Source organism: Engraulis encrasicolus, chromosome 8 (assembly GCF_034702125.1).
Source record: "Engraulis encrasicolus isolate BLACKSEA-1 chromosome 8, IST_EnEncr_1.0, whole genome shotgun sequence".
Taxonomy (NCBI): Eukaryota; Metazoa; Chordata; class Actinopteri; order Clupeiformes; family Engraulidae; genus Engraulis; species Engraulis encrasicolus.
This window is the reverse complement of record NC_085864.1, coordinates 6,296,059-6,308,827: the sequence shown is the minus strand read 5'-3', so window position 1 is coordinate 6,308,827 and position 12,769 is coordinate 6,296,059. Positions and strand designations below refer to the sequence as shown.

The 12,769-nt window shown below is 48.2% G+C and overlaps 1 protein-coding gene across 1 annotated transcript in view; it reads right to left on the bottom strand.

The window, feature by feature from the left end:
• The window catches only part of LOC134454769 (FRAS1-related extracellular matrix protein 2-like), a 168,458-nt gene extending 158,482 nt beyond the window's left edge, over positions 1–9,976 (bottom strand). Inside the window, exons 1-3 of the mRNA XM_063205929.1 lie at positions 5,483–9,976; positions 4,972–5,168; positions 4,325–4,791 (exon numbers count right to left, since the gene is read on the bottom strand). Coding sequence (XP_063061999.1) covers positions 4,325–4,791; positions 4,972–5,168; positions 5,483–9,844 — 5,026 coding nt within the window. The 5' untranslated portion in view covers positions 9,845–9,976. The remainder of the gene's footprint in view (positions 1–4,324; positions 4,792–4,971; positions 5,169–5,482) is intronic.
• Positions 9,977–12,769: the final 2,793 nt, after the last annotated feature.

Sequence of the window (12,769 nt, the reverse complement as noted above, 5' to 3'; positions counted from 1 at the left end):
ATGCATGTCTCTGTGGACCTCCAAGCTATATATTCCCATATTCCTGTGTGTGTGTGTGTGTGTGTGTGTGTGTGTGTGTGTGTGTGTGTGTGTGTGTGTGTGTGTGTGTGTGTGTGTGTGTGTGTCTGTGTGTGTGTGTGTGTGTGTGTGTGTGTGTGTGTGTGTGTGTGTGTGTCTATCTGTCTGTCTGTCTGTCTGTCTGTCTGTGTGTGTGTGTGTGTGTGTGTGTGTGTGTGTGTGTGTGTGTGTGTGTGTGTGTGTGTGTGTGTGTGTGTGTGCATCAGCTGGATGTATGTGCCTCTGGAGGGCTTGCCTATACCTGCCTGTCTCCTAATGAATACGCAGACTCTGCACACTCTCTTTCTCTACTGCCTCTCTCTCTCTCTCTCTGTCTCTCTGTCTGTCTGTCTCTCTCACACACACACACACACCCACACACACACACACACACACACACACACACACACACACACACACACACACACACACACACACACACACACACACACACACACACACACACACACACAGAGTTTTGAAGGTGAAACGAGGTCTGAATACGGTACTGCATGTGCTTATGAGGTATTGGTCAAACAATGGAACCAGCAGGGTTAAATCCAAAGAGGGTAAAAAGGGGGAAAGGGGAAAAAGGTATACTTTGCCAATGATAAAACTGATAATACACCTCTGTGGCCATTTCAGATGGGCCACATAACTATTGTGAACGCTAAATAAAGCCTGGATGCAGTACTGTATTGCCGTGTCCAGACCAAGAGCGAACTACGCTGCCTGGTAGCGTGGGTAGCAGAAGAAGTTTCGCCTTGAATACGCTGTATTCGCTCGAGACGCAGCATTGACATGTTTGATGCAGCTAATCACATAACGGCTCTGGCTTGACAGCCTGGGACATTCGGAGATATGAACGTTCCGATTGGTTGCCGCCGAACAGCGTCAGAGCGAATTCGCCTGCGATTAGATTTAGTTTAATCTTCAAAATTCGCTCTGGTAGCGCAAGAAGCTTCGCTCCTGGCGAATTCGCTTTGGTAGCGCAGGTCGCGTGCCCTCCATAGAGAAATAATGACTTCCGTCGCTTCGTTCGCTCCGTTCGCTCTTGGTCTGTACACGGCATGTCTTGTGTGTGTGTATGTGAAAATACTGATCAGACAAAGGAAACAGAGGGGACAAATCCAAAGACTCCAAAAATATATACTTGACCAGCGATAAGACAAATCTGAGTCCATTTCAGATATATCATAACATTTGGCCAAGATAGTGGTGCTTATGTTTTTATGAGATAGTGGTTAAAAAATCGTCCAACAGAGCTAAATCTAAATAATGCAGGGCTACTTCAGAGGAGCACAAAATATATGTACTTCACCACTGATATTTAGGTAATACATATCTAAGGCTGTTTCCGATAGATCGCACACATACTGTGAAGCTTAAATGTGGCCAGCAGTGGTGCTCTGTATGTGCTTAACCTTAAGAGTGCATAAATATTATCTGCCACTGATAATGTGCAGTAATACACATTTGGGGGCAGTTCAGATAGATCACATAACAATTGAGAAGGTTAAATGAGACGTGGTTACAGCACTGCACAATCGAATGGTGCTATATCTAAAGAATCCAAAAAATGTATACTTTGCCAACGGATAATACACCTCTGCGGCCGCGGCTATTTCAGATCACAAAAATAGTGTGAAGGTTAGCCAGTCCTAAATACAACGGGAATTTCTGTGCCTGATTTCGCTGCCTCAATTCACCTTAGGCAAGGCCTAGAATGTTCATTGACCAATCACAGTGGAAAAAGAATAAGGTTGGACCAATGGGATAACTCGCACCTTTTTTAAAGTATCGATTTGGCACTGGAATCGAATGAAATCCTTTCGATACCCACCCCTAGACATACCTGAGGGCATTTCAGGTACTGTGCAATGTACATTAGATAAATCCCCTTTTTCCTATTCTATTGCAGTTTACCTGCTTGAGGCTGCTTGGTACTGTTGACTGAAGTGCTTATCCAAGCAGTTGTTTGTTAGATAACAACTTGTCAATGTCAGTGTGTGTGTGTGTGTGTGTGTGTGTGTGTGTGTGTGTGTGTGTGTGTGTGTGTGTGTGTGTGTGTGTGTGTGTGTGTGTGTGTGTGTGTGTGTGTGTGTGTGTGTGTGTGTGTGTGTGTGTGTGTGTGTGTGTGTGTGTGTGTGTGCGCGCGTGCGTGCGTGTGTGTGTGTGTGTTTTCTGGCCTGAAATTAAGGGTTAAGGTGATTGTTTCTTGTTTTGGTGAAGTTTGGGGGTTGGTATATTTATGTTTTTGTTTCATTTTGTTTTCATGGTGATGCCAAATATGTTACTAGTTGCTAACAGACACACATATTTCAACAGTGTCTGGGTCAAGCAGGCTGGCAAGTCAAAATATCCACTAGAGCCAGTTCAACAGTTCAGCAGCACCAGCATTTCCTTATCTTCCATGCAGGCAGACAGGGCTGTTTAGTAAACACAATTTACCCCCGTTATGTCTGCAATGAGTCTGTAAACAAAAAAGGGATTTGTTTGGGAAAAGCGAGCTTCCCCCGAAACCTGAGGCCTCCGAGTTATGTGTGAAATCTCCTTCAAAGTGTCTCTCTACCTGGGGAGTCGTATGTAACCCAAGACGAGCGCTGTCTGAGGCACTAAGCATGCTGTCATGACACACCTTGTTAGAATGCAAGGCGGAGAGAGAGAGCAGAGAGAGAGAGAGAGAGAGAGAGAGAGAGAGAGAGAGAGAGAGAGAGAGAGAGAGAGAGAGAGAATGAGACAGACAGACAGGCAGACAGACAAACAGAGAGAGAGAGAGAGAGAGAGAGAGAGAGAGAGAGAGAGAGAGAGAGAGAGAGAGAGAGAGACAGACAGACAGACAGACAGACAGGCAGACAGACAAACAGAGAGAGAGAGAGAGAGAGAATGAGGTGTGTGTGTGTGTGTGTGTGTGTGTGTGTGTGTGTGTGTGTGTGTGTGTGTGTGTGTGTGTGTGTGTGTGTGTGTGTGTGTGTGTGTGTGTGTGTGTGTGTGTGTGTGCGCGCGCGTGTGTGTGCGTGTGTGCGTGCGCAGTAGAAGCCTTTTGTGATAGAGAGACAAGCCTAGCTTGGTGTGAGCTACAAGCCCTCTTGGAGAAAAACGAAGGAAGGTGATAAAAAAAGAAAAGCAGAACACCTCTTTCAGGCATAATAAAGAGTTGGCGCGGCCAACTAAAATATATGCTCTGCCAGCAGTCAAGCTGCACCTTGCCTGCTAAATTAGTCCAGGCAGAGTGGGAAACCACACAAGACAGCTCCACTTTCTATAATAGAGTAGGATAGAATGGAACAGGACGCCTTTCACTGTCACTACATGCATACACAACTACTTTATATGCTGTAGGTAGAGTGTGGTACATTGTGCAAGACAGGGTGTTCATTTTTTTGACCGTAAAGGAAAGAATTCTCTTTCATTCTATTACACGCATGATGTACAGTATAATGGCATTTGAAGCATCTCACTGCATTTTCCAAGCAATAGAACAAAAAAAGAATTTTATAAAATCACTCCTCACCCTATGTGAACATGGTGCTAGTATTGTCAGTTATGCTGATGTCAGTGGTGCTGGCAATGTCAGCTGTGCAAGTGTGTGTGTTTGTGCGTGCATACATGCGTGCCTGCATGCGTGCGTTCGTTCGTTCGTGCGTGCGTGCGTGTGTGTATGCAGTGCATTGTGTATACCAGAGTTATCAAAGGTATAAGCAGAGTAAGTAACAAAAAACCCTGTCACCTTCCAACACTGTTGAATTCACTTTGTAACTGGTCCACAGTATATTGTAGATTCTGAGCTGGCTGGATCAAAATTTGTGGCAGTGGGTATTTTACTTTCCGGTCACACTTTATTTTTAGAGGTCACTGTTGTATTGAACTGTATCTAGCTCATTAGGTACAGTGGAGTAACTGGTGTAATAACTATGTAGCATAATATCATGTACTAGTGTTGTAATGACATCCCAAACACTTATCTCCCAGTCCATACTGTGTGTGTGTGTGTGTGTGTGTGTGTGTGTGTGTGTGTGTGTGTGTGTGTGTGTGTGTGTGTGTGCGTGCGTGTGTGTGTGTGTGCGTGCGTGCGTGCGTGCGTGCGTGCGTGCGTGCGTGCGTGCAATCAATGGTGCTGCTCTGAATCTCTCTGCCTGCCTAGCTGGTGCTTTGGCTGCTGCTCCTGGATGCACGTCTCTTTGGACATGTGTGTGACTACAATGAAACAAAAAAACTAAAACAAAAAATAAAATAAAATAAAACAAAATAAAAAACGGTTTCTCACCTTGGGTGAAGGTGGTGACGGTGACGTTGCCCTTGCCCAGGTGGATGAGGTATCCGTGCTCCGGTCCCACGGTGATCCTGAAGGTCACGGCCAACTGCAGGCTGTCCCTGTCCTCGGCCTTCAGCGCCTTGCTGGTGATCAGGAAGCCCAGGTGTCCCGTGGACAGCACCCTCAGCGTCGCCCCGCCCTTGTTGACCACGATCTGCGGCACGCCGTTGTCCACCGACAGGATGGAGATCTTCATGGTCTGCGGCTTGCGCGTCTCAAAGACCGTGTCGGGGAAGACGTAGAAGTCTGTGTGCGTGCCGTCAGTGACGGTGAAAGAGAAGGAGTCCTGGGAGGACTCAGTGCCGTCGTGCCGGTAGCTGATGAGGTTCTCGTTCAGGTCCTGCTTGGTGAACGACGTGACAGGATGGCTGTTGTTGAACAGCAACTTGCCGTGCACGGGCACCTGGGTGATTGTGAACCTAAATGCAAAATCATATCATATCATATCATACTGTATAATTATCATTTCGTATTGTATCATATCAAATCATATCATATCATATCATATTGTATTGTATCATATGATATTGGATTGCATTGTATAATTTCATATTGTATAGTATTGTATAGAATTGTATCGTATCGAATCATATCGTCACCTCAGCAGGCGGTCCACCGTGTCACGGTCCTCCACGGTCAGCTCGAAGGGTGTGATGAGCTTGCTCTCGCCCTCACTCAGCACCAGCCCGTGCACCGTCACCACGGGCTTCTTGTTGTCCACGTCCGTGATGGAGACCCGGAAGGTGCGGAAGACTGGGTTGTAACCGTCCGTCACCTCAAACTCGAAGCTGTCCATCTTTGGAAGTAAGTGAAGTTTATTTATTTTCACAGACACACAAGACAGTCAACAAACTGCTTCACAGTTTGATTAGGAGACGCCACACACACTTCAACACACATGTGCACAAATGGGAACGCACACACACCCGCATGCATGTACAGACAGACAGACAGACAGACAGACAGACAGACAGACACACACACACACACACACATGTGCACGCACACATGTGCCACACACACACACACACACACACACACGTACACACACATACACACGCACATGAACAATTAATGCAATAAAATACAATACAATACAATAAAACGTACCTTGACTTCATCATCAGCCGTGTGGATATAGTAGACCTTGTTGCCGGCCAGCTGGAGCTGGGTGAAGGAGCTGATGGGCATCCCCGGTGTGTCGGTGCACTCCAGGTGGCCGCGCATCGGGGCCCGTGTGATGGTGAAGACCAGGTGTTCGTCTGGGCTGTTCAGGTCGTGGGTGCTGAGCAGGTCCGTGGTGAGGGTGACCCTGCCGCCTTCTTTCAAGGACACACCTTTGTTGACGACATCCGGGAAGACCATGTCTATGCTGCCCACTGTCACATAGAAGTAGCGGTCGATCAAAGGATTGAGGCCGTCGGTCACGTCGAATTTGATCAGGTCGCGGATGCCCTCCTGGCCGTTGTGGATGTAAATGATGAGGTCTTGGTCTACTTCGTTCTGCGTGAAGTTCATGCCGATGGTGATGTTCTCCAGGTATCCGAACGGTGTTCTCCGTTGCAGATATCCTTGGTTTGGGCCATAGCGAATGATGTAGGTCAGAGTGCTGTCCTCTGAGTCCAGGTCAGTGGCTTTTAAAATCCTATTGGTGATCACTTTGACATCCCCAATCTCAATCTCCAGCCCATCGTTGATGGCCATCCTGGGTGTTTCATCGTCGACCGGGATAACCATGATGAGAACATCCTTCTCCACTGTGAATTTTCCATCCGTGAGAATGACAGTGAAGCTGTCTTCTGTGGTCTCTGAGTCGTCATGCTCATAAACTATACTAGAAGCCTCTCTGATCTGGTCGAGGGTGAAGTTTGAAACTGTCACCGTGCCAGAGGTCAACTGGTTGAGAATGACTCCGTGTTTGGGGGGTCTGATTATAATAAACGTCAGTTCGTCAGATGGGACATCGGCATCAGCCGCGTTCAAAATCGGGGTGTCAATGACGATGTTCATGCCCTCCATCACCACAAACTCCCTCATGTACATCTCAGGCTTCTCGTCGTTGGACGGGATGATGACGATGGGGAAGAAATGCTTCTCGGAGTAGTTGATGCCGTCGGAGCACCTGAACGTGAACCTGTCCTCCACTGGCTCCACGCCTTTGTGGATGCTCTGCACGTAGTAGATGTGGCCCTGCCTGATGTCCTTCATGGTGAAAGCGCTGATGGCCGTTCCCGACCTTGACTTCTCCGAGCCTGGGGCGGGGGAGATGTTTTCCACATAGCCTGATGAGGGCTGGACGATGATCGTGCACAGCAGGTCGTCATTGGGTGTGTCTACGTCATCTGCGCTGATGTGTAGGATCTCAATGACATTCTTCTCTCCCTCCACTACGCTGAACAGGGGGCCTACAAAGACCTCAGGGGCCTGGCTGTCCAGGGGGAGGATGGTGACATGAACTCTGACCCCTGTGATCTTGTTACCCCCAACAGTCCATTCGTCTGACATGTCCGTCAAAGTCAAATTAAACCCGTCCTCTTTGGTGGTGAGGCCGATCTCTCCGCCTGTGTGGGCGTACACCACAAAGCCGCTGATTACATCTGCTTGGGTGAACCTGGAGGCAGGCACGCCGTTTAGCAGAATTTGACCAAACACAGGGGGGTCTTCTACGATAAAGGTCAGACGGAGGTCGTCCGTATCTTCGTCGCGTCCCTGGATGACGCTGGTGGTGATTTCTGTGGCCCCGTTCTCCAGCACGTCGATGTGTGAGCCAATGGTGCCAGCTGGCAAGCTAATAGTAGGCTTTTCATCATCGACAGGCTTCACAGTCACCCTGACAGTGATGGTGACGACATGGACGCCGTCGCTAACATCTATCTGGAAGTAATCGCTGGTGGACTCGTCTCCGTTGTGCACATAGGAGATCTTGCCGTCCGAGATGTCCAGCAGATTAAACGCGTCGCCTTTGGTGAGGTCGGTGAACGTGTACTGGACCACGCCGTGCAGCGGCAGCTGGATGATGGTGAAGGATATCTGGCTGCTGTCGGTGTCCTGGTCCTCGGTGTCGAGTTCCTCCCTGGTGATAACGTGCGTGCTGCCCTCCAGCACGGTGAAGCCGGAGTTGGTTATCTGGGGCGGCTTGTTGTCGACGGGCTGGAGGAATATGTCAAAGGATCCCGTGACGCTGTTCCCGGCCGTGTCTTCCACGGTGAAAGTGAACTGCACCACGTGGGCGATGATGCCCAGCTCCACGTCCGGCGGCTTGTAGGCGATCTTGTGGTGATTTATCTGGGCCTGGGTGAACTCCGTGACCTGGACGTCTGGGCTTTCGGTCAAAACGATCGACCCAAAGACGAGGGGGTTGTTTGCGTCTATGTCAGTGGGGGGTTTCGTGACTGTGTACTTCAGGTCGCGGTCCTCAGAGTCCAAGTCAGTGTAACGCAAGAACTTCTTACGGAAGTGTGTGAGCTGGTACTCATGGACAGTCATCTGCAGGGTGGTGTCAGGGTAGAGCTCAGGAGGGATGTCATCGATGGGCAACACCTTGATGACAAACGAGCTGTCGTCCGACTGATTCGGCGGGTCGTTGTCGTCCTGTACGCGGAATACAAATTGGTCCATGACGGGCTTGGTGATGTGAGGCCCAGTGTGTCTGTAGAAGAGCTTGCCGTCCGTGATGTCCTGCTGCAGCCACTCCGTCACCGTCTTCTCGTACATCTCGTCTTCGGTGTTGAACCGCCACGTTGAGGGGTCCTCAGGCGCCTCGGCCTGCCGTAGCAGCACCTCCCCGATGCCCGAAAAGGGGGGCTGCATGACAAACTTAATGGTGGAGTCCTCTGAGTCAATGTCGGCGGCACTGAGCGTCAGGGGTGAGATGGGCATCATCTGGTTCTTGAAGAGCACCAGGCCCGTGTTGGCGTTGATGATTGGCGGCTCGTCGTCCATGGGCACCACGGTGATGGGGAACAGGAACTCCACCTCATGCTTGCCGTCCGTCATCCGGAAGATGATGTTGTCGCTGTACGTGTCGCTGCCGTCATGCTGGTACACCACCACGCCGCTGTCCAGGTCGGCGGGGGTGAAAAACTTCCTGCGAGAGCCCAGGATGGTCAGGTGGCCATGCCGCAGGCCGTCGATGACACTGACGCGCACGGCATCCAAGTTGTCCTCGTCGCTGATCTCCAGGTTGTGGGAGCTGGAGAGGGGCCTGGACTGGCCCTCGTACAGCAGCTGACCCGTGTTGCGGGTGGCCACGGGGGCCAGCGTGTTCATGGGCTTGACTACGATCATGAAGGCGAAGGAGTCGGACGGCGCCCCCTCCGTGTCCACGACCTCAAACTCAATTTGGAAGATTCGCTCACTGTCTGAGTCCACCGAGGGGGGCTTGTAGGCTATTTTCAGCTCTTTTAAATCCCTCTGATAGAAAGAGGTGATGGGCAAATTCCTATCATCTGTACTCACAATGTAGCCCTCCTCGAAAGACAATGGGCCTGTGATATTAAATATTAAATCATCTGCATTGGACTCAATGTCCTCTGCGGCCAACATGTCAGGAGTTATGGCTGTCATTACAAACTGGTCTACCTCCATCATCATCATGGCCACAAAGCTGGGCTTTGGGGGGGTATTGTCCTCTCCCTCTCTAATGCGCACCATGATCTGGAAAAACTCCTGGTTTAATATGTTCCCCTCTTTGTCTTGCAACTCCACAAACATTGGTATGTAATCCCTGTTGGGGGAGCGGTGGGCAAACGTGTGCTGATAACGAATATTGAGTTTGAGAAATTCATCACAGTCCACCATCTTTCCCAATTTCCCCTCGTCAATAAGTTTGCCGTACCTGGGTAAAGCACTTCCACTGGCCATGGATGCGACTTTGCACTGATGTGCATTTCTGTCGTAAGTAAATTCCAGTATTCTCTTATCAATGGGGTTACTTGTGCCTAAGAGCCTTTCCACCGTGAGTGGGAGATTTCTTGTCAGTACCTCCAACTGTGTAAAGATCACCTCAACCTCCATCATAAACGGCACAATAACCGTATCAGTTTGGGTGTCATAACGGAGTTGCAACCTCACCCTGTCCTTCGCCGGGCTCCGTGATCCGAAGTGTGAGTACTTCACGTCGTTGGGACCGAATTCGCAGGGAAACTTTTTCGGGGATAGCAGCCCCGGCCGCTGTGACAAGGGGTCGTTATCCAGCACGGTAATGGTGCATTTGTCTCCCGGCTGAACTTGGGTGACCAAATCATTGATAGGATCCACGAAAATGGATCTTCCGAAAGGCACACGTATTCCATTATTGGCAACTAGTATAGCATCCTCAGAAAGGTCAGTTCTAAGTCCATATGATAATCCCAAACTGTCAAAGACCTGCGCCGATGCATACCCTGTCAAAGTCAATGCACTCGCAAGAAAGTGGAGGAGAAGGGCGATTGTAGAAATTCCATGCCGCTGCAGGGAAATATTGAAAGCCATTTGTGCAGAGAACCCACGGCGAGGATTCACTGCTGTCGTAACATACACCACGAACACAAAGTAAATCACGTTATAAAAGTTAAAAAAGAATGAATAGACTGCTGGGGATTCTGAGACTCGTATCCGTGCGGAGGCACACCATTCTCTCCGAGCGGCTGCACTGGGTTAAACTTCATACATTTGGACAGCAGGAGTGAGGAAATCACGCCCTCTGAGCTCGGTGATTGGGTGATATTTACGGTGGAATGCGTATGTTCAGGCTTAAATGGACCTGAGTCGTGTCACTCTAAGTGAAAGCGAGCGACAGCTACAGTTTGGTCCACATTTGTGTCAGGTTGGATGAGAGGAGTGAGCTATTTACGCGCAACGATTTAGGCAAAACGATCTGGCTATTGTGAGTTATTACCTTGCAAATGTTGGATTATTATGAATATGAATAATTTTCTTTTGAGTTAGGCAACTGAATGCCTGGTATTGGCTATGGAGTATGAGGAAACTGTTCAGCTGCAGTCAATGTAGGTAACCAAACTTTACGCACAAATGTGCTTAAACAAAAAACACTGTCTTGCTACGCGAAAGATTTTCCCATGTAAAACTCAAGTGTTGAGAACAAAAGCAAACAGAAGTGACACCAGCAGTGTTTTCGGAGCCCGCCGCGGCTGGCAGGTGCAGGTTGAGACATGTCTCAGCTCCCTCTGGCGGTAGAAGAGAATTTGAGATAAGACGGCTCCACCGGCAAACTGACAGACATGTCTCCGAGGGTAGCATTCTTATCAACAGAAGGAACAGTTCGAAGTAACACAGGCCTACTTACATTAACGTTATTTCACTGTTATGTAATAAAACATTATAGTCTACTTTTATTCTGTGAACAAATACCCTTGGCTGTTGCATAGCCTACCCAACAAGATCATAGAGAATATTTGGAGGTGAAACTTTTACAATGTAGGCCCCCCTAGCCTACTGTATAGGCTATGTGAATAGGCCTAGTTATTACACTGATTTCTTAAACAAATAATTCATTCACGTTATGGAGGATGTGTTTCAACTTTTCACCAACCCCAAACCGGTGCAAGAAGCTGAAGAATTAAGACACAGGCAACCACCAAGGAATTCTATTTCAAAGGTGTTCCCAAAGCCCCCTGAAGTCTGTACATTTTGTTTTAAAGAAAGTGCGATTTTCCAGCCTATTAAAATGCATGTTCTCATTACAGTACTTTGAAATATTTGTAATTCAAATTTTCAGCCGTTCACTCATGCACGACACAGGCGCCGTCCTCCACACACAGGGAAAATGACACTCTCGGCTTGCTGATGTGAATTCTTCCAGCATTACAGAAATGGTGCCAATTGTCTGGGTCCATTTGCATGCAAACACTGAAGGAGATTCTGAGTGGGGGGGAAAGAAAGGAGAAAGGATATTGTATGACTGGCCTGAAAAGGCCTCTCTCTGAGATGGCAGTTGGGTCTTTGCGTGTCAAAATCCATTATTTATAGACATGCTAGACTTTGAGGCCTTTCAAGCACCTCAGTCGTACCGTATGAGATGCTCTATTGACAAGTGGGGCATTTATTCTCATTGGCAGGTATTGGCAAAACAGCATCCACAGGAGTCGGAAATCACTACTGTTCATTGCCATTCCGTTGGCGCTTGCCATTTCTGGCGTTGACTTCTGTGACATTTTGTTTTCCTCTCTGTACCTATGTCCAATTGGTAGTGACGGTTGCCTAGACAGCACAGATGGATTGACAGGGGAGATGTTATTTATGCACTGCACTCACATGCTCTAACCTGAACTTTGTTGGTCAGAGGTACATCAATTCCAACCATTTTAATGCATTTTGGCTATTATGAGGCAAATCACAGTCTATCAAGTTTGCAATTTTTCTGTATATTATGTGATAGATTCTCCAATTGTAACCGTGACATAGCGTAAAGCTTACTTAGTAGGCCTAGGCTGTGTGTTCATTTTGTCCTCTCTGTTTCCATTTAATGGAGTCACAATTCACCCTTGGGGTTATAAAATAAAGTAGAAGTTTCCCAACTTACCCATCTCTTTAGACTGCACAAATTCTCTTGATTGGACTTTGGAGACATGAGTAATTTAAAATGCCACTTGTTCTTTATTAGTTGTGACTGCATTTCTCTTAAACACCGCTGGAGATAGAGGGTAATTTATATTATATCTCATTAGCACCGTGTGTGTGGAGAGTTCCTTCAAACGCACCACTCACCAGTGGCCATTAACACAGACGGATCTGAAACTAATGCAGTCGGAGCTGGACTCATTATTTGCAATAATTGGGCAGTTACCGTACCTGCTTTTCCCCAGTTGTAGCTTTGTGTGTGAGTGCATGTGTGTGTGTGTGTGTGTGTGTGTGGGGGGGGGGGGTGCGCATGTGTGTGTGTTGAAACAAGTGGATATGGTGATACATGTGTTGAACCAGATGTGTAGAAAAGCAAGCAGGGTTTGCCCACAGTCTATCAAAGGCATGTAGTTAATGCTTTTACGTTGTGATCACCTTGTGTTCACCTTTCTTCATAAAGACTTCCCTCTCCTTTCTGCTCTTCTTTTGTTCTCTCTCCTCCTCTCCTCTTATCTTTTATTCTGTTTTCTTATCATGCCCTTTCCTCTCTTCCTCTCTTCTTCTTCTTTCTCTCGTCTTCTCTCCTCTTTCCTCCTCTTGTCCTCCCTCCTCTTCTCTCCTTCGTTTTCATCTCTTGTCCTCTCTCCATCTTTTCTCCTCTGTCCTCTCCTCTCCTCTCTTCTGTTATCTTCTCTTCTCTTCTCTTCTCCTCTCTCCTTCCCTCCCTCTCCTCCACCAATCATTCTCCTCTCCTCTAATCTCATCTCCTGTCCTCTCCTCTAACCTCCTTTCCTTCACTCTCCTCTCCTGCCCGCACCTCCCTCACCTTCTCTCCTC